Consider the following 24580-nt stretch of genomic DNA (forward strand, 5'->3'; position numbering starts at 1 on the left):
ACCTGAAGGCCAGACAAGGAATAATGGATGGAAACTGACCAAGGCGAGATTCAACCTAGAAATAAGGATAAATTTTCTGACAGTGAGAACAATCAACCCATGGAACAGAAGTTGCCTTAGGAAGTTGTGGGAGCATCATCACTTGAGACTTTCAAGAAGAGATTAGACTGCCATGTGTCAGAAATGGTGTAAGGTCTCCTGCTTGGACTAGTTGACCTACAAGGTCCCTTCCAACTCTGTTAATCTGTAATTTTATTCATTTCAAAAAATGCTTCAAAATTGCAGGGGTTGTGTAGCTAGTACGTGAGAGCTACAACGGTATTTGCAAGCATTCTTCTCCAAGCAAGTTTTGTCATGTTCAGTGGCGTTCAGCTAGGATATTCATGCGAAAGTCCTTGATGAAACTCTCACTTTGAGCAAGCGTTTCTAGAAGAATTTGGCAAGCTGCAAAATGGATCTGAAAACAATTCGACCCAATCGTCTTTTCCAAACAACCCTTTGAACTGAATCACTGAAAGAATCCGATCTGCCAAATGTCATCCATCAAATCAAATTGGATATTTTCTTTCTTTCTTTCTTTCAAACCTTGGTGTTTTGGAACGATTTAACAAAGAGGCCACCCTGAGCTTCACACACAATATGGGGCTAGACTAGAAGATCTCCAAGGTCCCTTCCAACTCTGGTACTCTGTATTCAGCAATGATTTCAAAAGTGGCCGATTAAAGGAGGAAGTTATTCTCCATTTTTAAGCAGCAGAGACAGTTTCACTTTGCTCCCATAAATGGAATTGATGAAAAATGAAATGAAATGAATTTATGAAAAAAACAAAAACAAATGCTTTTTCAATATTTCCAATTGGTGCATCTAAGCAGAGCATATGTTCTTCGCTCAAGAGCAGGGGTGAAATGCTCCCGATTCGGACCGGATCGCCCGATCCAGTAGCGATGGAGGCGGGTGGTTAGGAGAACCGGTAGCAAAAATTCCTGCCCCCCCCCCCATTGCCCAGCTGAGCCGCACAATCCTCAGAAGCTTTTTTTTAACTTTTAAAAGCATTTTTTCTACAACCTCTTTGGCCGAAAAAATGCTTTTAAAAGTTAAAAAAAAAAGCCTCTGATGATCGTGCGGCTCAGCTGGGATCGTCAAAGGCTTTTAAAAGAAAAAAAAGTTTCTGCCATCAGGCAACTCAGCTGGGATCGTCAGAGCCTTTTGAAAGCATTTTTTTACAACTTCTTCGCCGAAGAAGTTGTAGAAAAAATGGTTTTAAAAGTAAAAAAAACAAAATTGGCCACGCCCACCCAGTCACATTACCCCCCCAAGCCACGCCCACAGAACTGGTAGTAACAAATTTTAGATTTCACCACTGCTCAAGAGCAATAAATAATGCTGAGGCCAAACAGGTAGTCCTCGATTTACAACCACAATGGAGCCCAACATTTCAGTTGTGAAGCGAGGCAGTTGTTCAGTGAGTTTTGCCTCATTTTGAGATTTTTCCTGCCACAGTTGCTAAACCAATCACTGTGCTTGTTAAATTGGCAACAGGGTTGTTAAGCGAATCTGGCTTCCTCACTGATTTTGTTGGTCAGAAGGTCGCAAAAAGGGATCACATGACCCTGGGACACTGCAACCGCCATAAATATGGACCAGTTGCCAAGCATTTGATTTTTTTTTTTTTAATACTCTTCATTCAACCTTTTTTAGTTTTAAAAGCATATTTCTATTTTTTCAGTTTTCAACTATCGGTAACAATTCAAATTTCATAATTCCAATCTATGGCCTATTATTTTATACATTTTACGTACATCTTTAAATATATAGTATCTTTTACTATATTCTATTTTTGTTCTTCATTAACATCGATTTAATCTATTCTTCATACTATATATATTAAGAATAGATTAAATCGATGTTAATTATGTCTATCCTTTAACAAGTTTTATCGTATTTATAAATATATATGTCATTTTCAATTGAACGTACTTTCTATATCATCTTTATGCATTGCTAAGATTTGAATTTCGACCACGTGACCATGGGGATGCTGCAACAGTTATTAAGTGTGAAAAACCACTTTTTCCAGTAACTTCGAACAGTCACTGAAGCAGGAGTCCTCATACTTTTTAAACAGGGGGCCAATTCACGGTCCCTCAGACTGTTGGGGGCGGGACCAGCTGGCTGGGTGTGGCTAGGTGGTCATGTGACTGGATGGGCGTGGCCAATTTAGCAGTCCATTAAACAATACACACAAATTAAACTTTAATTTGTTATGCTCCTGGGGGTGGAAAACAGGTTAGTGAAGGGATGTGGCTGCCTTGGGGGCAGGTGAGGGACTTCTGTTTGTGTGTATGTGGGGGGGTGGGGGGGTGGGGGGTGTCTCCCTCCCCCTTCCCTCCCCCCTGTGTGTGTCTCTCTCTCTCCCTCCCTCCCTCCATCTCTCTCTCTCTCTGGAGACTGGGGAGGGTAATAGTACCACTCCAGTACCACTCTGTTGCCCAAAATGGGTCCATTTTTGGCCTCGTGAGGCCTCCACGCATCCCGTTTTTGGCCTCAGCCTCCAGAAGGCGGGTGGGGGCCAGCGGGTAGGTGGAGTGATGTGGGCGGAGCAGCCTCATGGTCCTACGCGGGCCTGATTAATGGGTTTGGCGGGCCATATTCGGCCCCCGGGCCATAGTTTGAGGACCCTTGCACTAAAGGAATTGTTGTAAATTGAAGATATAGAACATCTCTATGTGTATTGCCTGCTGTAATTTTCAGAACTTTTTTTTTATAAGATCCCAAGTAAAGCCCCTCTTAAATGAAAATTTCTTGTCACCAATACCGGTACTTACCTGCCCTGTGAGCTTTAATCTTCTCTCCACCCCAGAGAAGAAGTAGCGCCAAGATGGAAGTGATCAAGTATCTTCCTACAGGAGGCATTTCTTCTCACTTCCCAGAGATGACACAACTTTTTTTTATTATTCTCCTCTTTAGTATATGGAATTCTTCTACAAATCCATGCCTGAGAAAAGGAGATTTAAAAAGAAAGAGAGAGAGACATGAGAATAATGTAACGAAATTCTTCAACTAAGAAATCCCCACTTAAAAGGGTAGCACCCAGAAAATAGGGAGAATAGAATAGAATAACAGAGTTGGAAGGGACCTTGGAGGTCTTCTAGACCAACCCCCTACTCAGGCAGGAAACCCTACACCACTTCAGACAAATGGTTGTCCAGTCTCTTCTTAAAAACTTCCAGTGTTGGAGCATTCACAACTTCTGGAGGCAAGTTGTTCCACTGATTAATTGTTCTAACTGTCAGGAAATTTCTCAAAATATCAGATATGATTGTCCAAAGGTACATTATTTCCCTTGGTTTCTCTTTGCTCTGAGTTTTTTTGAAGGATTCTCAGTATACAACAGTTGATTTTCATGGAAAGGAGGGACATTCTACTGGAGCTACCTGATACGAAAGTTGTGAAAACACAGCATACTGACTTAATCATGTTGTCTAGAAGTAACTATGTTTAGATAACAACTCAGGCAGAAGTCACTAGGGTCTGTGGACCTATTGGGAAAGATAGCCAGCGGCTTCATTCTGGAAACACTTTGAAGCTGTGTTTCTAGTGGTCTCTGCTTGCAGATCTTGAGGGAAAGCAGGCACACCCTTTGAAGGAAGCATAAGAACGAGGGAAGGAAGATCACCCATACAAAATGAACATGTGTTGTGGCCCGTACGTGGCCTGTGCAGCTAGTAGCTGATTCAGACAGTGAGGAGGCTGGTGTGGTGCTGCGCCAGCAGCCTATGCAGCTGGCACTCGAGTCGGACAATGAGGAGGCTGGAGAAGATGTGGTGCCAGAGGCAGGGATTCAGCCAGGGCCATGAGAACCTCCAGAAGATCCCTTAAGTGAAGAGGACAAGAGGAGGAGCCTCTTCTCGATGCACGGGCGCACAGAGCTGCCAAAAGGCAGGAGTGGCTCCTCAGGAGGAGGTCTCCCCGAGAGTAAGGCTTGGGGATAATTGGCCACTCCCTTAGCCTATTTAAGGAGGAACGCCGACTGAAGCAAGTTGTAGGGAACAACTTCGGTCACATACCTTCGTGTCTTGTCTTGCTTATCTTATCAGCTTCCTGCAAATTGCTTCTGGGCATTCTGCCAACCATGGTAAGCTTTCAGTTATTATTCTTTGAATTCTTGACAGCTGTTAAGACTGGTTGTTATAAAAGACTGGTTTATTCAGTAAATTAAGGTTTGAATGGACTTTGTGTGTGCTGCGTTCTTTGGGGTCCGTAGCTGGGGCAGAACAACATGTAACAGCTATGACACAGCTCCCCCAAACTCTGTACTAATGTTGGTAAGACCATCATTATTTTATCGGTGTGGAATTAATTTAGGATTGAAGGCTTAGAATCCATTAATTAGTATGTGGTGACTTGCCGTTAGCTATATTATGAACTATTTTCTTACCTTGCTTTTGGAGTGCCCATGATTTTAATGGTGAAATATTCATATCACAAGAAATAAAAACTACTCCTGCTCTCTCTTGAATTTAGTCTCATGAGTTTTCTTTCTTTCCCTCCCCCCAAGTTTTTTATTTCAAAACATATAAAAATTCCATTTTCAATTAAACAGTGTGTTGTCTGACTACAAATAGTTTTAGGAAATAGTAATCAAAATATTTACAACAGTGTTTGTTACATTAGTATTGATTGTAATAATATTAATAATGATGATGATGTTTACTTAACCATTTTAATATACCTCCTTTATATCACTGATCCTTTGCTTATATTTCCCTGTTTCTAACGCCTGTTTTTATCATCTAACCATTGGTAAAATAAGTCCCAGATCAAAAAGTATTCAGTTTCTTTCTTTTCCTTAATTGTAAGCCTATCCATTTCTGCACATTCTAATATTTATAAAATCACATTTTCATCTGTTGGGATTTCTTCACTTTTCCATTATTGTGCAAATACAATTCTAGCTGCAGTCAGTACATGTAAAATCAAATATGCATTCCCTTTATTGTACTTATCCGGTATAATACCCAACAAGAATATTTCTGGTTTCAAATGAATATGTTGTTTTACTATTTTTTTCTTAGTGGGTTTTAGCTACCTCATGTTTCTAATATAAATATAGCCAAAAGTGAACCTCAGATACCAAAACTAAACCTGAAATACTTTGGCCACCAAATGAATAGAGAGGCATCATTGGCAAAGACCCTGATGTTGGGAAAGATGGAAGGCCAAAGGAAAAGAGGATGAGATGGTTAGACAGTGTCACTGATGCAATGAACATGAATTTGAGCAAACTGCAGGAGACAATGGAGGACAGGGTAGTCTGGCATGCTCTGATCCATGGGGTCGTGAAGAGTCAGATACGATGTAGCGACTGAACAACAAAAGTGAACCTCGCACAAAAGCATTTGTACATGAAGCAATTTTCAGCTGTGTGGCTTTCTCATGGGATACCTTGTTCCTTGATAATCACCCCCAAAAGGTGAGATTAAGAAGAAAGGGAATATTGTCAATCCTTTCCAACGGACGTGGTTGGACTTTATATACAGACATAGCAACTGCAAAGTTACTGGTTTTGAAAGAGTAGGTCTTTGTTGAAGGACCACAGGGAGAAGATTATGGGAAAAGAACAGAAGACTGTTGAAGAAAGAAGTTTGGAAATTATCCTCAGGGCTTTTCTGTCTTCTTCTGTGGAGACTTGGGTCTATTTACAGTAGCTCTTTCTGAGCTGAACTGGCAGAAACATTTCAAGTAGATTGCAGTAGCAATTCTCTTGTTTCTTTGAATTACTGGGAATCAGTGTGGGGTTACATTCTTCTCTAGCAATCAGTTTGGGTGGTAGAATTTGGTGGAGAAGTTCTTCACTCCACCCTCTGTTATCAGAGAAACTTTACAAGGAACATGAGGAAGGTCTCATTAGTGTCTTCATGTTGGTGCTCTCTACAGTGGCGGGGAAAAATCCTTCTACCACTGATATTACTTAACACAGTTCTAGGCTGCATTAACAGAGGAATAGAATCAAGATCCCATGAAGTGTTGATACCACTTTATAATGCCTTGGTAAGACCACACTTCAAATACTGCACCCAGTTTTGGGTCGCCATGATATAAAAAAGATGTTGAGACTTTAGAAAGAGTGCAGAGAAGGACAACAAAGATGATTAGGGGACTGGAGGCTACAACATATAAAGAATGGTTGCTGGAATTGGGTATGTCTAGTTTAATGAAAAGAAGAACTAAGGGAGATATGATAGCAGTGTTCCAATATCTCAGGGGTTGCCATAAAGAAGAGGGAGTCAAGCTATTCTCCAAAGCACCCGAAGGCAGAACAAGAAGCAATGGGTGGAAACTAATCAAGGAGAGAAGCAACCTAGAATTAAGGAGAAATCTCCTGACAGTTAGAACAATTAATCAGTAGAACAACTTGCTTCCAGAAGTTGTGAATGCTCCAACATTGGAAGTTTTTAAGAAGAGATTGGACAACCATTTGTCTGAAATGGTATAGGGTTTCCTGCCTGAGCAGGGGGTTGGGCTAGAAGACCTCCAAGGTCCCTTCCAACTCTGTTATTTTGTTATCTGCAAGAAAACAATCAAGTTCAGAGAATTTCAAGGATCCCACAGAAATCCTTCCATTTGGGGCTAGGTTTTGATGAGTAAAGGAATTTTGCTTATTCAATGGAAACCAAGTTTGGAGCCCTAGTTGTATGTCTGTGTTTTTTTGTTTTGTTTCTTACAGCTACACCTTTGAAGGGTTTTCAAATACAGGTTTGTCCATCTCTTGGTAGGAAAGTGAGTTAAGAATCATAGATTTTTTTTAATGGCAATTTCTATCAAGGATAAAGTTGGCTCCAAATCAGTGGTGAAATCCAATTTTTTTTACTACCAGTTCTGTGGGTGTGGTTTGTTGGGTGTGGTGTGGCTTGGTGGGCGTGGCTTGGTGGGCTGGCAGGGGAAGGATACTGCAAAATCTCCATTCCCTCCCCACTCCAGGGGAATGATATTACAAAATCCCCATTCTCTTCCCACTCCTGGGGGAAAGATATTGCAAAATCTCCATTCCCACCCCACTCTGGGGCCAGCCAGAGGTGGTATTTGCTGGTTCTCTGAACTACTCAAAATTTCCACTACTGGTTCTCCAGAACCTGTCAGAACCTGCTGGATTTCACACCTGCTCCAAACCATTGAGAATATTTATTCAATAGAAGTGTCAGTAAAGAGAGAAATGAACTATTCCTAGCCTCAGTGCAGGTAGCACATCTGGCAGGAAATGTCTTACTATGCTGGGTTTCTAAATATATATTATTTTTGGAAATAACTTTCAAGAAGAACTTCAGATGTTGCTTGAATATGAACCAAGAATGTCTCTGCTAAAAAAGAGACATTCCTCTGCTTTAAAGCAGCAGGACCTTTTCCAAGTTTCTACGTCAGCTTGGGGAGGTAGCACATAAATTGTGGCTCTTAAACTAGCTGCACCTTTTTAAAGCTCAAATATAAGCATGAAAAAGGACAAGATACTAGAAGGAATAGCTATAGAGCAGTTGTGCTGAATTAATTATATGGTGCACATAGACCTATTTTTTAAACAAAACAGCAAATCTTATTTTATGTGTTATTTTTGTCTTTCTGAACAGGTTCACTATTCATCATTTTATGTTGCTGCATTTTTGTACCAAACATCAAAATCGAGTAGGGCTATCACCAAATTTAGATGTAAATGTAAAAGTGGTATCTGCCATAGGTGTTGCATTTCAACACACATCAATTACAATCTTCATTAACATTTCAGAAGACATACTGAAATGTATACTATTTTGGGGGGGAGGGAGATTACAATTTTATACTGTAGATTTTTAATATTGTAAGATATTCATTATCATTCATTGGCATCCTTCAGTCTCAAGAGACTATGGTATCATGCTCTGGAAAGAGGTCCTAAAACAGCATTTAGTGTAAGATATTCACAATTTGTTTAATAATAAAAAAAGTGACAATTTTATGCACCTCTCTTCAATGAGTAAACCACACTGAAATCAATGGGACCTCCTTCCCGTGAACGTATCTTGGATGAAGTTGCAACTTTTTCCCTTTTCAAGATCAAATTCTAAAGTTTTCTTTAGAATCTGGTAACCTTCCAAGCATTTGCAGCAGCTGGTTTTAAAAACTGAGTTTTGTGCCAGGCTGTATTATTTAAACCATTGTCCAGTAGGTGTCCCAACAACACCACAAGATACAGTTGAAACTTTTGTGCACAGACACACACACAAAAATACAGTGACACAGTACTGCAATCCAGTTCAGCAAATTCTGGTATTAAAAGTTTTGGAAAATACGAATGCTGTCCATTTAAAATGATTTGACAAGCTTGATGCCCATTTCTCTCTCTTATGAGAGATATATTGTGTGTAGCTTAAAGAAACCAAGAGTCATTTTGGGTGACTAATTAGGTTTATTAAAAGGAAATATTTTCTTAAGCTGCAGCATCAGATGCACGGAGCACTTAAACTGATAAGACAATGTCAAAAAATTGTGCAGCAGCTGTCCAAATGAAGTGGGGGAGACTGACACAAACTTGTAGTTTTATATAAAGACAGTAAATATGAAGGGTCCTTGGTACTCTCTGAACTTGCTTCTTTTCTTGCAGACGTTTCATTACCCTAACTAGTAACATCATCAGTGCTAGTAAGGAGTGCTGTTTGCTGCCAGTTTATGCTCTGTGCTACAAATATTCTCCTTTGTTGATATATTTAATATCATATAGTGTTATATATCATAAATAAATATAAATATATTTAACATTTAAATTTATAGTGTCAGAAACATCATGAGGTAAATCAGACAGCGTACAGATCACACAGAAGAAAAAGGCGGGAAAAAAGGGAAACTCCCCACTTTATACTTCGGGCAACCAATCATAGTGAGGATTGCCTCATGAAAGAGCCAGCCAACCAATCAACTGCCACTGTATGTTCTGGCCCATTGTACACTTTACTGTTCCAGCTCCTAAATTCAATATCTTAAGAGAAGATTTAGCCATTCCGCTGTTTCCTGGCTAAGCATCTTACTGTCATTAATAATAAAATCAGATTTCCTATAATTTATTAATTGGTCCTTGAATTAATTTGATGAGGAGACCTCAGCCAATAATAATTATATATTAAAACACCTAGACAATACACACACACACACACACACACACACACACACACACACACACACACACTTTGGTGAAACTTTCAGTTTATTAGGTAGATTTGGAATTTCATGTTGGGGGCACTAGTAAAATGGGGGCCACAGAGTACTGTTGACAGGGACACAGAATAAAACATTTATTTTTTTTTTCGGTGTAGGCCAGGGGTCCGCAACCTTAAATACTCAAAGAGCCATTTGGACCCGTTTCCCACAGAAAAGAAAACACTGGGAGCCACAAAATCTGGGTGGGCGTGGCCAACTCAATGTCACTCACTTCTACCAGTCACATGACCCCCCCTAGCCACGCCCACCCAGCCGGTCATTAGGGCAGAGAACCAGTTGTTAAAAAACACGGGAACCACAAAATCCTTTTGACATCTCTCTCTCTCCCCCTCCCTCCCTCCCTCTCTCTCCCCCCTCTCCCTCTCTCTCTGTATCTCTCTCTGTCTCTCTCTCTCCCCCCCTTCCTCTCTCCCTCCCTCTCTCTCTGTGTCTCTCTATGTCTTTCCCCGTCCCTCCCTCCCTCCCTTTCTTCCCCCCCTCTCTCCCTCTCTCTCTGTATCTCTCTATGTCTCTCTCTCTCTCCCTCTCACCCCCTCTCCCTGTCTCTGTCCTGGCCGCTTCATCATCCCCCACCATCGCCCTTACCTTTTCAGGCCAAGCGAGGAGTGACTGGGAGGGGAGGGCAAGGGGTGGAGCCAGCCAGTGGTGGGATTACCTGACAGAGAGCCACAGCAGAGGGCCCAAAGAGCCGCATGTGGCTCCGGAGCCGCAGGTTGCTGACCCCTGGTGTAGGGTCTTCTGCTTGGGTGGGGGGTTGGACTAGATGACCTGCAAGGTCCCTTCCAATTCTGTTAAACTGTATCTATTATAAATGAATTATGAATGAAGGTGGGAAGTGCAAAGATACTTCCTTTTTATTCTTACTATTTTTCTTTTCTCTGTGTCTTTTTTTCTTTTCTGCACCTCTGACTCTTTCTTTTTGTCTTCTATCTTTTTCAGTTTGTATTAGTTTATACCATTGTAATGATAAACTTTCATAAAATTACTACCAAAAAAATATATTTTTTTAATAAGACTTAAACATGGAATTTAAGCTTAACATCTTTTGCAGTTGTTGAGTACAATTCCTTCTTCCAAATACTATGTTTAGAATAGAACTCTCACCCATATTGATCTCTTGCTCTTAAAAGAAGCTATTAATGGTTCCTGACACAGACGAAGTTTGGACATTCCTGAACAAGGACCAGCTGAGACTTTGAAAATATATTTTTGCCCACTGGAAATAGAGACGCGGAGTCTGTGGCTAAATACTGATGGAATTCTCTGGCATATAATCAATTCACCCATATTTTCAGGATTGTAACTTGTTGCCCTCGTAAAATGGTGTTCTTTTTTTTTTCCTCTTTAAAAATTACGTCACGGACAACCACCAGCAAGGAGGAAAGAAAGTGCATGACATCACCGGTATAATGATTTTATCATGTAATGACATCACAAGAATATGTGGTATGTTCAGGGGTGCACTTCAAAAATTTTAGCAAGGGGTTCTCTGACTGGTTGCTGGGTGGGCGTGGCCATGGTGGGCATGGCCTAGTTGGCTTCCTGCACCATGAGAGAGGGGTGTTTTGCCCTCCCCAGGCTCCAGAGGCTTTTCTTGAGCCTCCAGGAGGGTGAAAAAGGCCTCCCCAGGCTCTGGAGGCCATCTGGAGGCTGGAAATGGGCCCGTTTCCGGCCTTCCTGAACTTTCAGTAGGCCCGTTTTTCTCCCTCCCCGAGCCTCCGTGCAGGCCCTGCACTTACCTGCATCCAAAACAGGCCACATGGGGAGTCCTGGGAGGGGCGGGGCAGGGTGGGCGGGGCCAGCCAGAAGTGAGATTTGGGGGTTCTCCAAACTGCACAGAATCTTCGCTAGAGCTTCTCTCTAACCCCTGCGAACCCCTAGCAGCCCACCCCGGGTATATCTTCATCACATTTTCAAAACTGATAGTTCATCCATTTCTGCAATCCAAATAATGACCCTTCTATGCACAGTTTCCACCTTCGAAAGCAATGCCATTCAATTCAATTCAGTTTAATACAGCCAGAGACCAGAGACCAGAACAAATAAAAAGACTCAGTCAATATACAATTAAAAATTCCAGTAGAAAATAATAAATAAGAACTAAAATCTAGGATAAAACCCGATCTGTCAATTATACATGGTCTGACTATATTAAAATTACAATCCATAAACTTTGTGGCCCGTTGTCAGTTTAATACTAAAAAGGAAAGGAATAAGCTGTGCAAAGGCTTTGACACATTTGTTATATAACATAACTATGGTGGATTAGACACGTGTTTCTGACGGATTCCTAGTGCTGCTGCGCAGAATCTTGCCACCTGCCCTGTAGTTATGGACTGTTCATCCTGAATAGAATGGAATAGAATGGAATGGAATGGAATGGAATGGAATACTAGAGTAGAGTAGAGTAGAGTAGAGTAGAGTAGAGTGGAGTGGAGTGGAGTGGAATGGAATGGAATGGAATGGAATGGAATGGAATGGAATGGAATACTAGAGTAGAGTAGAGTAGAGTAGAGTAGAGTACAGTGGAATGGAATGGAATGGAATGGAATGGAATACTAGAGTAGAGTAGAGTAGAGTAGAATAGAATAGAATAGAATAGAATAGAATAGAATAGAATAGAATAGAATAGAATAGAATAGAATAGAATAGAATAGTTTATTGGCCAAGTGTGATTGGACACACAAGGAATTTGCCTTGGTGCATATGCTCTCAATGTACATAATAGAAAAGCTACGTTCGTCAAGAATCAATTAAGGTACAACACTTAATGATGGTCATAGGGTACAAATAAGCAATCAGATCATATTAGGAAACAGTCAATATAAATCGTAAGGATACAAGCAACAAGATTACAGTCATACAGTCATAAGTGGGAGGAGCAGCCACTGGAGATAAGTAGTGTCATAATAGCCAAGATACCTAGCAGTTATTGGCAGAATATGTTTTTTTTCGAATCTCTCTGTGCCTTCAAAAGGAGGTAGATCGTCCTTGATATATTTGAGGCCAAAATTTCCATTGCTAAGCAAGAAAGTTGTTAAGTGGGTTTTTCCCCATGTTATGATTTTTAATAATTAATTAATTAATTAATTAATTAATTAATTAATAATTGATTTGATGACCTTTCTTGCCACTGCTATTAATTGAATCACTGCAGTTGTTCAGTTAGTAAAATGGTTGTTAAGTAAATCTGGTTTCCCCGTTGCCTTTTCTTGTCAGAAGGTCGCAAAAGAGGATCACAGCAGCGGTCATAAATATGAATCAGTTAAGATTTTGATCACATGATCATGGGGATGCTGCACCGGTCATAAGTGTGAAAAACTGTTGTAAGTCATTTTTTTTTCAGTGCTGTTGTAACTTTCAACCGTCACTAAACAAATGGTTATAAGTCAAGGACTAACCTGTATGGGAAATTGTTTCTGGAGTTGAGCACCCACCGCTCCTCATTGCTGTACAAATCTTATGAATTCATCTTTATGAATTATATTTGAGTCTTTTTTTTTTTTGACAAGTTGCCAACCCTTCTCCATCCTGACTGAACCCCAATGATAAAACTGTACAGTATATACTGTGCCAAATGTTAGTCTACGCTACCAAGATCCCTGATTTTGATAGTCAAGGACATATCAAGCTACCGTATTTTTTGGAGTATAAGACGCACCTACCTTTTTTGGTGAGGAAAAGAAGAAAAAGAAATCTGCCTCTGCCTGTGTCTCTGAGCAATTTTGCCTTGTTGCAGCAAACAGCAAACAGCCTGCTTTACTTTCATTTTCGTTTTCAGCATAGCTTGATTAGCACAAGGGAAAAAAAAAATCTGCTCCAGCAATTTACCTCTTTGCAGCAAGCAGCAGAGCCCTGCGCAAAACAGCTGAGAGCAAATCAGCTGAGAGTCGGGAGGCCGATCAAATCAACTTGTGCTAATTAGGCTGTGCTGAAGCTGAAAGGAGCTGTTTTTTCTTGCTGTTTGCTTGCAAGGAGATAACTGCTGCGAGGCAGAGGCCAAAGGGTAGGGGCCAGTAGGTGGACGGGGCTACATTCGGTGTATAAACTGCACCTAATTTTTCACCCCCTTTTAGGGGGGAAAAAGGTGCATCTTATACTCCGAAAAATACAGTATATAAAAACAGTTGAAATATAACAATGATGCCATTCATTCATATTTTATTACAATAGCTGGGCTGTTATCTATACCTTCATTCCTTTTTTTAAAAAAAAATAATTATTATTAAATGGTTTTTTTAAAACAAAACTTTTTTTTCCAAAGCAGGGAATTTCCTTTTCTTAAAGTCATCACCGATGCGCAACTCAGTATTTCAATTCAACAGGCCGTACTGATCTGGCACCGCTCCTAAACGGTCATTTTCATTCATGAATAATTCTCCTTGAGATCTGCTGGAACAATTTTAACTCAGCTTCAATCAGAATTTCTGCTGAACCTCAAATTTACGCATATTTAAAAGGAAAGGGATTAGATTTCAAGCAGAGGAGACAGAAGGAATGTGAGGTTAAACCCCTGCATTGATGTGGGAACTTTTTAATTTCAAAATAGACCCCGCCGACAAGTGTTAACAAAGTGAGGTCTCTTGGCTGCAGGATTGTTTGAGGGATCATATTTCTTTCTCTGAAAATCTCGCTGGTTAGATGAGTAAGAGCAGATCTAACTATGAGAAGTGGATTTCATAGACCATTTAAGATGATCTCTGATTATGGACAGAAATTTAGCTGTATGTTCTGTTCGCTCCAGTGGTGGGTTGCCCCCGGTTCGGACCGGTTCTATAGAACCGGTAGTAAAACCGGCAGAAGACTCCGCCCACTGACCCTGATGTCATGAGAAGCGATCTGCACATGTGCAGAAGCAAGGCGCGTGCGCGAGTGAAGCAAGTGTGCATGATCCAGTTGCGAACCGGTAGTAAAGGTAAGTAGAACCCACCCCTGCTCCAAACTATCATACTTAGTACCCACTTTATAAAACCCTAGTAAGGCCACACCTGGAATACCGCAACCAATTTTGGTCACCATACTACAAAAAAGATGTTGAGACTTCGGAAAAAAGTTTAAAGAACAGCAACTAAGATGATCAAAGGCCTGGAAACTAAAACATATGAAGAGCGGCTGCAGTTTTGGGACTGGCTAGTCTAAAGAAAAGGAGAATTAGGGGTGACATGATAGCAGTATTCCAATTTTTGAAGGGCTGCCACAAAGAAGAGGGGGTCAAATTATTTTCCAAAGCACCAGAGGGTAGGACAAGACAAAATGGATGGAAACTAATCAAAGAGAGAAGCAACCTGGAATTAAATAAATAAATAGATAGATAGATAGATAGATAGATGGATGGATGGATGGATGGATGGATGGATGGATGGATGGATAGATAGATAGATAGATAGATAGATAGATAGATAGATAGATAGATAGATAGATAGATAGATAGATAGATAGATAAATAAATAAATAAAAGAATGAATGAATGAATGAATGAATGAATGAATGAATGAATGAATGAATGAATGAATGAATAATTTTATTTCTATACCGCCCTTCTCCCGAAGGACTCAGGGCGGTGTACAGCCTATTAAAAGCACAAAGACAGACATCAGTTAAAAATAATTAAAATTATTGAATAATTTCGGCTCAGATTTAAAACACCCAAAATTTAAAACACCCAATTTTAAAAATCATTGCGTTGATAGCCCGGCCTGGCGGAACAGCAGGGTCTTGAGGGCACAGCAAAATACACGGAGGTCGGAGATCTTAATTACGGAGAAACTTCCTAACATTGAGGAATTGCATTGTTCCAATTGTGGCACAACAGTGAAACAATTAATCAATGGAAGAGCTTTCCTCCAGAAATCATGGACGCTCCATCACTGGATATTTTTTAAGAAGAGTCTAGATCAGTAGTGGGTTGCCCCTGGTTCGCACCGGTTCTATAGAACCGGTAGTAAAACCAGCAGGAGGCTCCGCCCACCAACCTTGACGTCATCAAAACGCTTCTGCGCATGTGCAAAAGCTTCAGCGCTTACGCAGAAGAGCGCATGCGCATGGCCCCACTGCAAACCGGTAGTAAAGTTAAGTAGAACTCACCCCTGGTCTAGACCCATGATGACGAACCTATGGCATGAGTGCCAGAAGTGGCATGCAGAGCTATGTCTCTGGGCATGTGACTTGTTGCCCGTTGCTCTTCCGGGTTCCGGTGCACTGGCTAGCTGGTCTTCATGCACGTGGGAACACTGGAAACCAGAAGAGCAGCCGCCCGGCACGCATGTGTGTGCTGGGAAGATGATCTTCCGGTTTTTGGCACGCGCATGCGCTCCGGCCACCTGGTCTTCCGGTTTCTGGCACACATGTGCACACAGAGATCAGCTAGCCAGTGCGGATGTGCATGCTGGAAACCGGAAGACCATCTTCCCGACGAGCGCATGCACACCGGCCAGCTGCTCTTCCAGTTTCTGGCACGTACATGCACGCGCGCAAGTTTGCTCCCGTTTCAGCACTCAGTGCCGAAAGGGTTTGCCAACGTTGATCTAAAGTCACTTATCTGAAATTATATAGGTTTTCCTGCTTGAGCAGGGGGCTGGACTAGAAGACCTCCAAGGTCCCTTCCAGCTTATTGATTCTAAACTTCCTTTACAAAACAACTGTTAGAATTGCAGGTAGTCCTTGACTTACAACCTTTCTTTAATGACTATTCAAAGTTACAATGGCACTGAAATAGGTGACTTGTGGCTGTTATTCACGCTTACGACCATTATGGCATCCCCATGGTCATGTGATCAAAATCCAGATGCTTGGCAACTGGCTCGTATTTATGACGAGCCAGTCATAAATACGACTGGCTCGTCACATGAACCCCCCCCCCCGGGGGGGTCATGTGATCCCTTTTTACGATCTTCTGACAAGCAAAGTCAATTGGGAACCCAGATTCACTTTGTAGCAGTGGTGGGTTGCCCCCGGTTCGGACCGGTTCTATAGAACTGGTAGTAAAATCGGCCCGGGGCTCCGCCCACTGACCCTGACGTCATCAGAAGCAATCTGCGCATGCACAGAAGGAAGGTGCGGGCGCGAGCGAAGCGATCGCATGTGCGTGTGCGATCCCATTGCAAAGTGATAGTAAAGGTAAGTAGAACTCACCCCTGCTTTGTAGCCATGTTACTAACTTAACAACTGCAGTGATTCACTTAACAACTGTGGCAAGAAAGGTCGTAAAATGAGGTTAAAACTCACTTAACTGTTTCGCTTAGCAACAGAAATTTTGGACTCAATTGCAGTCCAAAGTCAAGGACTACAGTACCTATAAGGGGTTTCTCCTAACAACTTTATTGTAACTAAAGTAAATTAAAAGTAATTCTAAGAAGGAAAGAAAAAAACAACAATGGATGGCTTTAAAACTACAGTATGTTAGAGACACTTTCAAAGGCTCTGCAAAGTCAAGCAAATATGTTTAAATTTCTCAGTTTCAACTTCTAATATAGTAATCATTAACGGCTATAGCACGCATTCGCCAAAGCTCTTTGGGATCCTCCATCATGTTTAAGAACATAAAAATAAATCATTGTTAAGAGTTCACAATGTCTGAGAATTGTTGGCACATGGGATACCAGACGCCTAAAATAAGAAGGACCTAAACCAGGTGTCAGATGTAAATGCCTTATTCTCCAATGTGTAAATAATGTATATATGGAACATCAGAGGTTAACTTATTCTTTGGACTTTAATGTATTCATAACTTACCACTCCCATTCCTAGCTCCACCCCTTGTATATATAAGGAGCCACCCTCACCATTCTCGTTGCTTCTACCTTGAATATTCAGTGAATATAGAATGCCTATCATAATTAAAAAGAAATATATTTAAAGCTCTAACTCCTATTATCTTTATTGAGTCTGATCCTGAAAATATTGCAACAATCTGGTAGCAGAGGATGGTTAATTGACTCAATAAGTAATTAAAAATGTCCAAGAAAGATAGGCCCAACACCAGGGCCTACAGCAAAGAAATAGAAACTGATCAAGAGATGATCAACGAATCCACCAATGCGATTTCGAGAGAATCCGAAGAATACACCACTGAAGAAGAAGAACTAATGAGTGAAAATAATGACCAGAAAGAAATCGAAATAGAAAATAACGAACTCAGGTCAGAGATATTAAAGATACTAAAAAGCCAAAAGAATGATGAAAGTCTCATCGCGGACCTCCAGGAGATGCTGAAGAACAGCGGAGCAGCGAGAGAGAAAAACGTCATTAAAGAAAAACCCAAAGATCAAAAAACCGTAAGTGAGATGACTACTGAGAAAATAGTTGTTAAAAAGAAAAGATGTGATCCCGCGCGAAATTTTGAATGGCAGCCATCTTGGTTTCAACGAACTTCAAAAGAGAATGGAGCAGAGCCAATCAAAACGCTCAGTTCAAAATTTCTGGCGCGAAAAACACTATCAGACGAAGAAAGTGAGAAAGAAGTCTCAAACTCTTCAGATGATCCAAAATCAGAAAGTGAAGACGATTTAACAAAATCTCAAGTAAAATCAGCAATGAAAACACTTTTTGCTGCTTTTGGGCCAAGACTGAAAATTACCAAGACATCTACGAAGAAGCAAGAAATCAAACCGGCGACTCAAGACCTGCACGCTCCCATCCTGACTTCGAAAGCGACGACGCCCGAGCCCAGAGAGCCATGCCGATTTCGCCCTACACCACAGACAAGATCGAATACCAACGCACACAAAAGGAAGAAAAGAACCGTCGCCACCACCAGAACCCCAAAAACCGAGCCAGAGACCGACTCATCTGAGGAGGAGCGGATCGAGAGAGCTGAAAGGGAGAGAACCTTCCACGACGCCACCAAAGAAGAAATGAGCAACGCGCATGTGCGAAACTACGTAGACGACCCAGAAGGACTTGAACTGGCCAGAGAACCGCGCAGACTCATTGCAAGCATCCCAATGCCGTTCTGTAATTTCCTGCACTTGAGAGATCACGGACTGCCCCAGGTTGTAAGTAATGGACAGAATAATGTAGGTAACTTACCCAGTGACTTCCCAAAACTTAGAATTGATGGCATTAATTTACAAGAGTGGTATCAACAGCTACAGGTTATTTTCATGAAAGAAAATTTACTATTCTTTATAACTAGCCCTCCAAGAAGACCTTGGACTTTAAAAATAGATTGTTTACATCATAGAGCGTTTTTCATAATAATATCTAGCGTGTCTCCTGCAATGTATCATAGCATCAAACCAAACCTAACTGTATCAGAAATAATTCAATGCATGTTTAATCTATTTCACAGCGATAGCGTAGCTACAACCACAAGAATGTCTAAGGATTTCTTTTCCTCTAGAGTAAAACCAGGGGTTTCTATAAGTGAGCATTTGATAAATCTAAACAAAATAAGAGCTGAGCTACAATTGAGGGGGGAAGTGATTTCAGATCAAACAATGAAAAGTGTTATTATCAATTCACTTGATCCATCATGGGATAGCTTTATGTCACACTTAGATACCATTAATTTGGGATATTTATCCATAGAAAGTCTATCTAACAAATTGATAGCAGAAGACAATTCAAGAAAAAATCGATCCAGTAACCAAACAGACCACAAACCTTTTAGGAAAGTAGTCTTTCAAGATAAACATAATGAGGCCTTTAGATGCTACAATTGTGGATCCAGGGAACATAGTAGAAGAGACTGTCCCAAAGTCTCAAGAGAGAGACATAGGCCAGAATATAGGAGCAAATATAATTACAGACAATCTTCCACAGATAGACACAAATATAGAAGTCCACCAAATTACAAAGAAGGTAGAGGGGGTAGAGAAAATTCAAAAGAGAGGAAATCTGGGTCACTGAATGGGCTAAATAAACAAGACAGCACCAGAACACAGCAGGATGAGAATAACAATTGGCTTATTGATTCTGGTGCAACAAATCACACCACCAACAACAAAAGTATATTATCTTCATTTATAGAAGATAAGTTTGTGATAAAGGTAGCTAATCAAGAAAAGGTTCAAGTACTAGGCAAAGGAAATGTGACCTTGCCTGGTCTAGGGAAAATAGAGGGGGTATTATTAATCCCAGAAATACCTCACAACATACTAAGTGCCATAAAATTAAGCAGAGAATCTGATATCAATATAGTTTTCTCAAAAGGGAAAGCAACTATAGAAAAGAACAAAACAAATGTAGGTACTGTAATGATAAAAGGAGGTCTACCCTATCTGATAACTAAAGAAAGATGTTTACATAACATTGATTCAAATATGGAAGATTATATTGAAGCAGATGATGAAAATGTCAGTAACAGTGACAATGATGAGTGTAGAATAACTCATGATCACAAAAATACATACAAGGAAAAGAAACCAAAAATAGGTAAACCAATTCATGATGAGTGTGCTCACATCTTACACAGGAAGTTAGGACATGCAAGCTTTCCTGTAGTACAAAAAATGACTGAACACGCAGAAGGTGTCAAAATAAAAAATTGTGAAAATTATTTGGAATGCTCAGTATGTAAATCCACCAAACTAAAAACCAGTCCCAGACCAAAAAAATCTAACAGATCAACTAACAATATTTTTGATTTGGTACATATGGACTTAGTTGGTCCATTAAGTCCCTCAATTACCTATAGAAAACGTTACTTCCTAACAATAGTGGATGACTACAGCCGATATGGTTTTGTTTACACATTAAAGCACAAGGATGAAACATTTCAGAAATTTAAGGAATTCTACAAACGTATAGAAACACAACATAATATCAGAATAAAGCAAATTATGACAGATAGGGGATGTGAGTTCATGTCTAAAGAATTCTCCCAATGGTTAAAGGATAGAGGAATGTTACATTTCACGTCCAATCCTTTTTCTGCATTTCAAAATGGAGTTGCAGAGAGGAAAAATTCCACACTACAAACCATGATTAGGTGCACATTAGAGGATGCTGGTTTAGGCAAACAATTTTGGTCAGAGGCATTACATTATTCGAATTACACTCAAAATAGAACCTGGTCCAGTATTGTGAATAAGACACCATATGAGGTGATGTACAATAGAAAACCCAAATTATCACACATGCACATATTTGGAGTCACTGCAGACGTACACATACCTAAACAATTGAGGAGAAAGGGAGAAAACGTATCCAGGAGATTAAGATTCATGGGATACGAAACTGGAACCAAAGGGTACAGATTTATTGATAGTAATAACAAATTTATAGTATCCAGAACAGCTGTGTTCCATGAACAGGCCAATTGGTCAAAATTGCACCTTAATGAAATATTTCCTAATAAATGTAAAGATACGATATCTTGCGAGGAAGGAGCAACAGAAAATCAAAATATTAACAAAAGTAAGAACAAAACCAAAACTTGGACTAATAGTCAGCATAAAATAAAGACAGACACATTAACAAAAAAGGAAGCTAGATATTTGCATGATAACCATAGCAAGCCTGAAAGAACTATTAGAAACAATAGAAACCAAATACCAAATAAATACAAAGATTACATAATGCATATGAATGGAGAACAAATAACACCTAATACATATGAAGAAGTATTGAAACTTCCACATGAAGAAAGAGAAAAATGGGAACTAGCTATGGAAAAAGAGATGGAAAGTTTACAAGGATTAAATGTATTCACACCTGCGATCGCACCTAAGGATAAAACAATTATAGGTACCAGGTGGATTTATAAAATTAAGAACTTAGAAGGAGGCAATACCTTATACAAGGCTAGACTAGTTGCACAAGGCTATGCACAAAAATATCCAGAAGACTATACTGATACATATTCACCCACAGTGAGAACAGAGAGTGTCAAAACAGCCCTTGTAGTAGCATCTGCACTCAATCTGGACGTATTCCAATATGACATACAGACCGCATACTTACATGCAAAATTAGATAAGGAAATATATGTAAGAGCACCACACAGTCAATACACTAATAAGAACGAAATTTGGTTATTAAATAAGAGTCTGTACGGATTAAAGCAATCCGGCAAAAGATGGTACGATTGCTTGGTAAAAGTACTTAAGACCATGGATTTCAACGCCACCACTGCTGATAATTGTTTCTTTGTAAAAAAGAGTAATGATCATATTGAATTTGTATTAATTTACGTGGACGATATTTTATACATTGGAAAGCATAAAGAGAGCAGGGAAATCTTTGTAAATAAGTTAAATGAACACTTCTCACTGAAATCTCTGGGTAAAGTGAATAAATACCTTGGTGTGCAAATTAACAAAACTAAAAGGGGATTCAAACTTACACAGAAAGATAAAATCATCGAACTCCTAAACAAATGTAACTTAAATAATGCCAAAACCTGTGACACCCCTATGCAAACTGATTTTCTTAGAAACACTGATGAATCTTCCCCTGAGTTTAAAGACAACACATTTTACAGATCAGTTATAGGTTCACTCCTTTATATATCTAATTGGACTAGGCCAGATATTGCATTACCTCTCAATCTATTGTCAAGATATGTTAGTAAACCAACCTTGTATCATTGGGAAGCTGTCAAAAGAATTCTAAGATATCTGAAGGGTACATTAGATTTTTGTTTAATGCTGGAACCCAATAATGACAGAGAACCAAAAATTACTTGTTATGCTGATGCAGATTGGGCTGGTGATACATCATGCAGAAAGAGTACTTCTGGTTATGTTTTTCTATTGAATGATTGTCCAGTTTACTGGTATACTGGTAAACAAGAACTAGTAGCCACTTCTACTACAGAAGCGGAATATGTTTGTTTGTCCAAGGCTGCAAATAACCTTGTATGGTTCAATGATCTGATCACTGATGTTTGGAAGAAACCCACTTTACCATTTATTATGCATGAAGACAATAAAGCGGCCATTGAAATATCCAGATCCGATGCAATTGGACAAAGGTCCAGGCATATTGATATAAAGTTTAAGCATGTGAGACAACTGTCTCAAGACGGATTCATTAAAGCAATACATTGCGATACTTCTGAACAATTAGCTGACATATTAACAAAACCCTTACCTTCTAAACAACACAAATATTTAACTTCTAAATTATATGTATTATATTGTCCTGAATCAGAATGTAATTGGTGTTGTGTAACGAACCGGCATTTAGAGGGGGATTTGTCAGATGTAAATGCCTTATTCTCCAATGTGTAAATAATGTATATATGGAACATCAGAGGTTAACTTATTCTTTGGACTTTAATGTATTCATAACTTACCACTCCCATTCCTAGCTCCACCCCTTGTATATATAAGGAGCCACCCTCACCATTCTCGTTGCTTCTACCTTGAATATTCAGTGAATATAGAATGCCTATCATAATTAAAAAGAAATATATTTAAAGCTCTAACTCCTATTATCTTTATTGAGTCTGATCCTGAAAATATTGCAACACCAGGAATGCATTTACTTAACCTTATATTTCAGTTTAATTAGAATGAAATTAATAAAACCAAATTAGAATGAAAGTTTCCCACAATTTTTATATTTCCCCCCCTTTCACTACATTAAAGCAATAATTGGATTGTGATTTTGGAAAGATTGTAAAGCTGTAACAGAGAGCTTTGAGCAGTGGTGGGATTCAAGTAATTTAACAACCGGTTCTCTGCCCTAATGATTTCTTCCAACAACCAGTTTGCCAAACTTCTCAGAAAGTTAACAACCGGTTCTCCCAAAGTGGTTCAAATTGCCTGAATCTCACCATTGGCTTTGAGATACTGTAACAGTTACAGTAACAGAGTTGGAAGGGACCTTGGAGGTCATCTAGTCCAACCCCGTGCTCACCCAGGAGACCTGTACTAGGGATTTGAACCCGCCGAACTGCCAACCTTTCTGATCGACTGTATGTGGCTTCCTCTGACTCTTCGGAACTTTAGAATTGTCTTACAGACTTCAGGGCTATATAGGTAGTCCTCAACTTACGACCACAATTGAGCCCAAAATTTCCATTGTTAAGTGAATTTTGTCCCATTTTACGACCTCTCTTGCCACAATTGCTAAGGGAATCACTGCAATTGTTAAGTTAGTACCGTGTTTCCCTGAAAATAAGACCCTGTCTTATATTTTTTTGAACCCTGAAATAACTGCTTGGCCTTATGGCCATGTGCTCAAAAGCCTGATTGGGCTTATTATCAGGGGATGTCTTATTTTGGGGGAAACAGGGTAGGTAGGTAGGTAGGTAGATGATAGATAAATAGGTAGGTAGGTAGGTAGATAAATAGATGGATGACAGGTAGAGGATAGATAGATGATAGATAGATAGATAGATAGATAGATAGATAGATAGATAGATAGATAGATAGATAGATAGATAGATAGATGATAGATAGTTAGATAGATAGATGGATGTCAGGTATGCTTCCTTCAGTATCCAGGAAAGAAAACCCCAAACTCAAGCATTTTGAAGAATTTGGTACTTTTACTGAATATGAAAAGATTAACATCCCAGTGAAAAGCTGGAAGTGATCAAAACGCGCGAAATGCATCTACTAAGCTTCTTCCCCCCCTCGTGTTTATAGTTTCTCAGCCAATCTAAAGGTCTTCCAAAGGTCAGGTGGCAACACGTCTGGCAGCGTCATCCATCAGGAATGTCAGGACAGTTGGTCGGCCATCCCCTTCTGAAATGTAGTTTCGATTTCCCCGAAGTACCCTCCTACAAAGACAAACCCCCTCCTGCTCTCTTCCCCCCCTCTGCTCCATACCTAATCCCTCCCCGTTTCTTATGGCAGCTAAAGCAGGAAAGCTGATGCTGACATTCGGCCCCTCTTGCAGAAGAGACGTTAGTCCTAATTAAAAGGAAAAAGAGAAAGAGAAACAGAATATATACAATGATCAAGGTTTATCAGGGTATTTGGCATAGAACTGTTGAACTTTCTTGGGAGCTCGGACATCCCGTTTATTTACCCATTCAGCCTGAGATAGTGGAAAATGTTTCCAGGCAATCAGATATTGGATTTTACCATGGTGTTTTCTAGAGTCCAAGATTTCCTTAACCTCAAAATGTTGCTCCCCTTCTACTAGGATGGGAATTGGAGGGTTGCTATGATCAACCCTTAGGGGAGATGAGTGTTCAGGTTTCAATAAACTAACATGAAATACAGGATGTATTCGTCTCAAAGTTTTTGGTAATTCTAATTCAACTGTCACTGGATTTATCAGTCTGATCACACGGAATGGTCCTACATACTTAGGCCCCAGCTTTTTAGACCTCTGGGTGGTTTGTAAGTATTTGGTAGACAAATAAACTTTATCCCCCACTTTGTAAATGTGAGTTGGGGACCTTTTCTTATCGGCTTGTGCCTTATGAGCTCGGTGT

At 40.0% G+C, this 24580-nt stretch overlaps 1 protein-coding gene across 1 annotated transcript in view; it reads right to left on the bottom strand.

The window, feature by feature from the left end:
- The window catches only part of COL22A1 (collagen type XXII alpha 1 chain), a 273483-nt gene that overhangs the window by 215391 nt on the left and 33512 nt on the right, over nt 1–24580 (bottom strand). Inside the window, exon 2 of the mRNA XM_060681819.2 lies at nt 2826–2995. Coding sequence (XP_060537802.2) covers nt 2826–2913 — 88 coding nt within the window. The 5' untranslated portion in view covers nt 2914–2995. The remainder of the gene's footprint in view (nt 1–2825; nt 2996–24580) is intronic.

Source organism: Pantherophis guttatus, chromosome 3 (genome assembly GCF_059756535.1).
Source record: "Pantherophis guttatus breed Tessera chromosome 3, ASM5975653v1, whole genome shotgun sequence".
Taxonomy (NCBI): Eukaryota; Metazoa; Chordata; class Lepidosauria; order Squamata; family Colubridae; genus Pantherophis; species Pantherophis guttatus.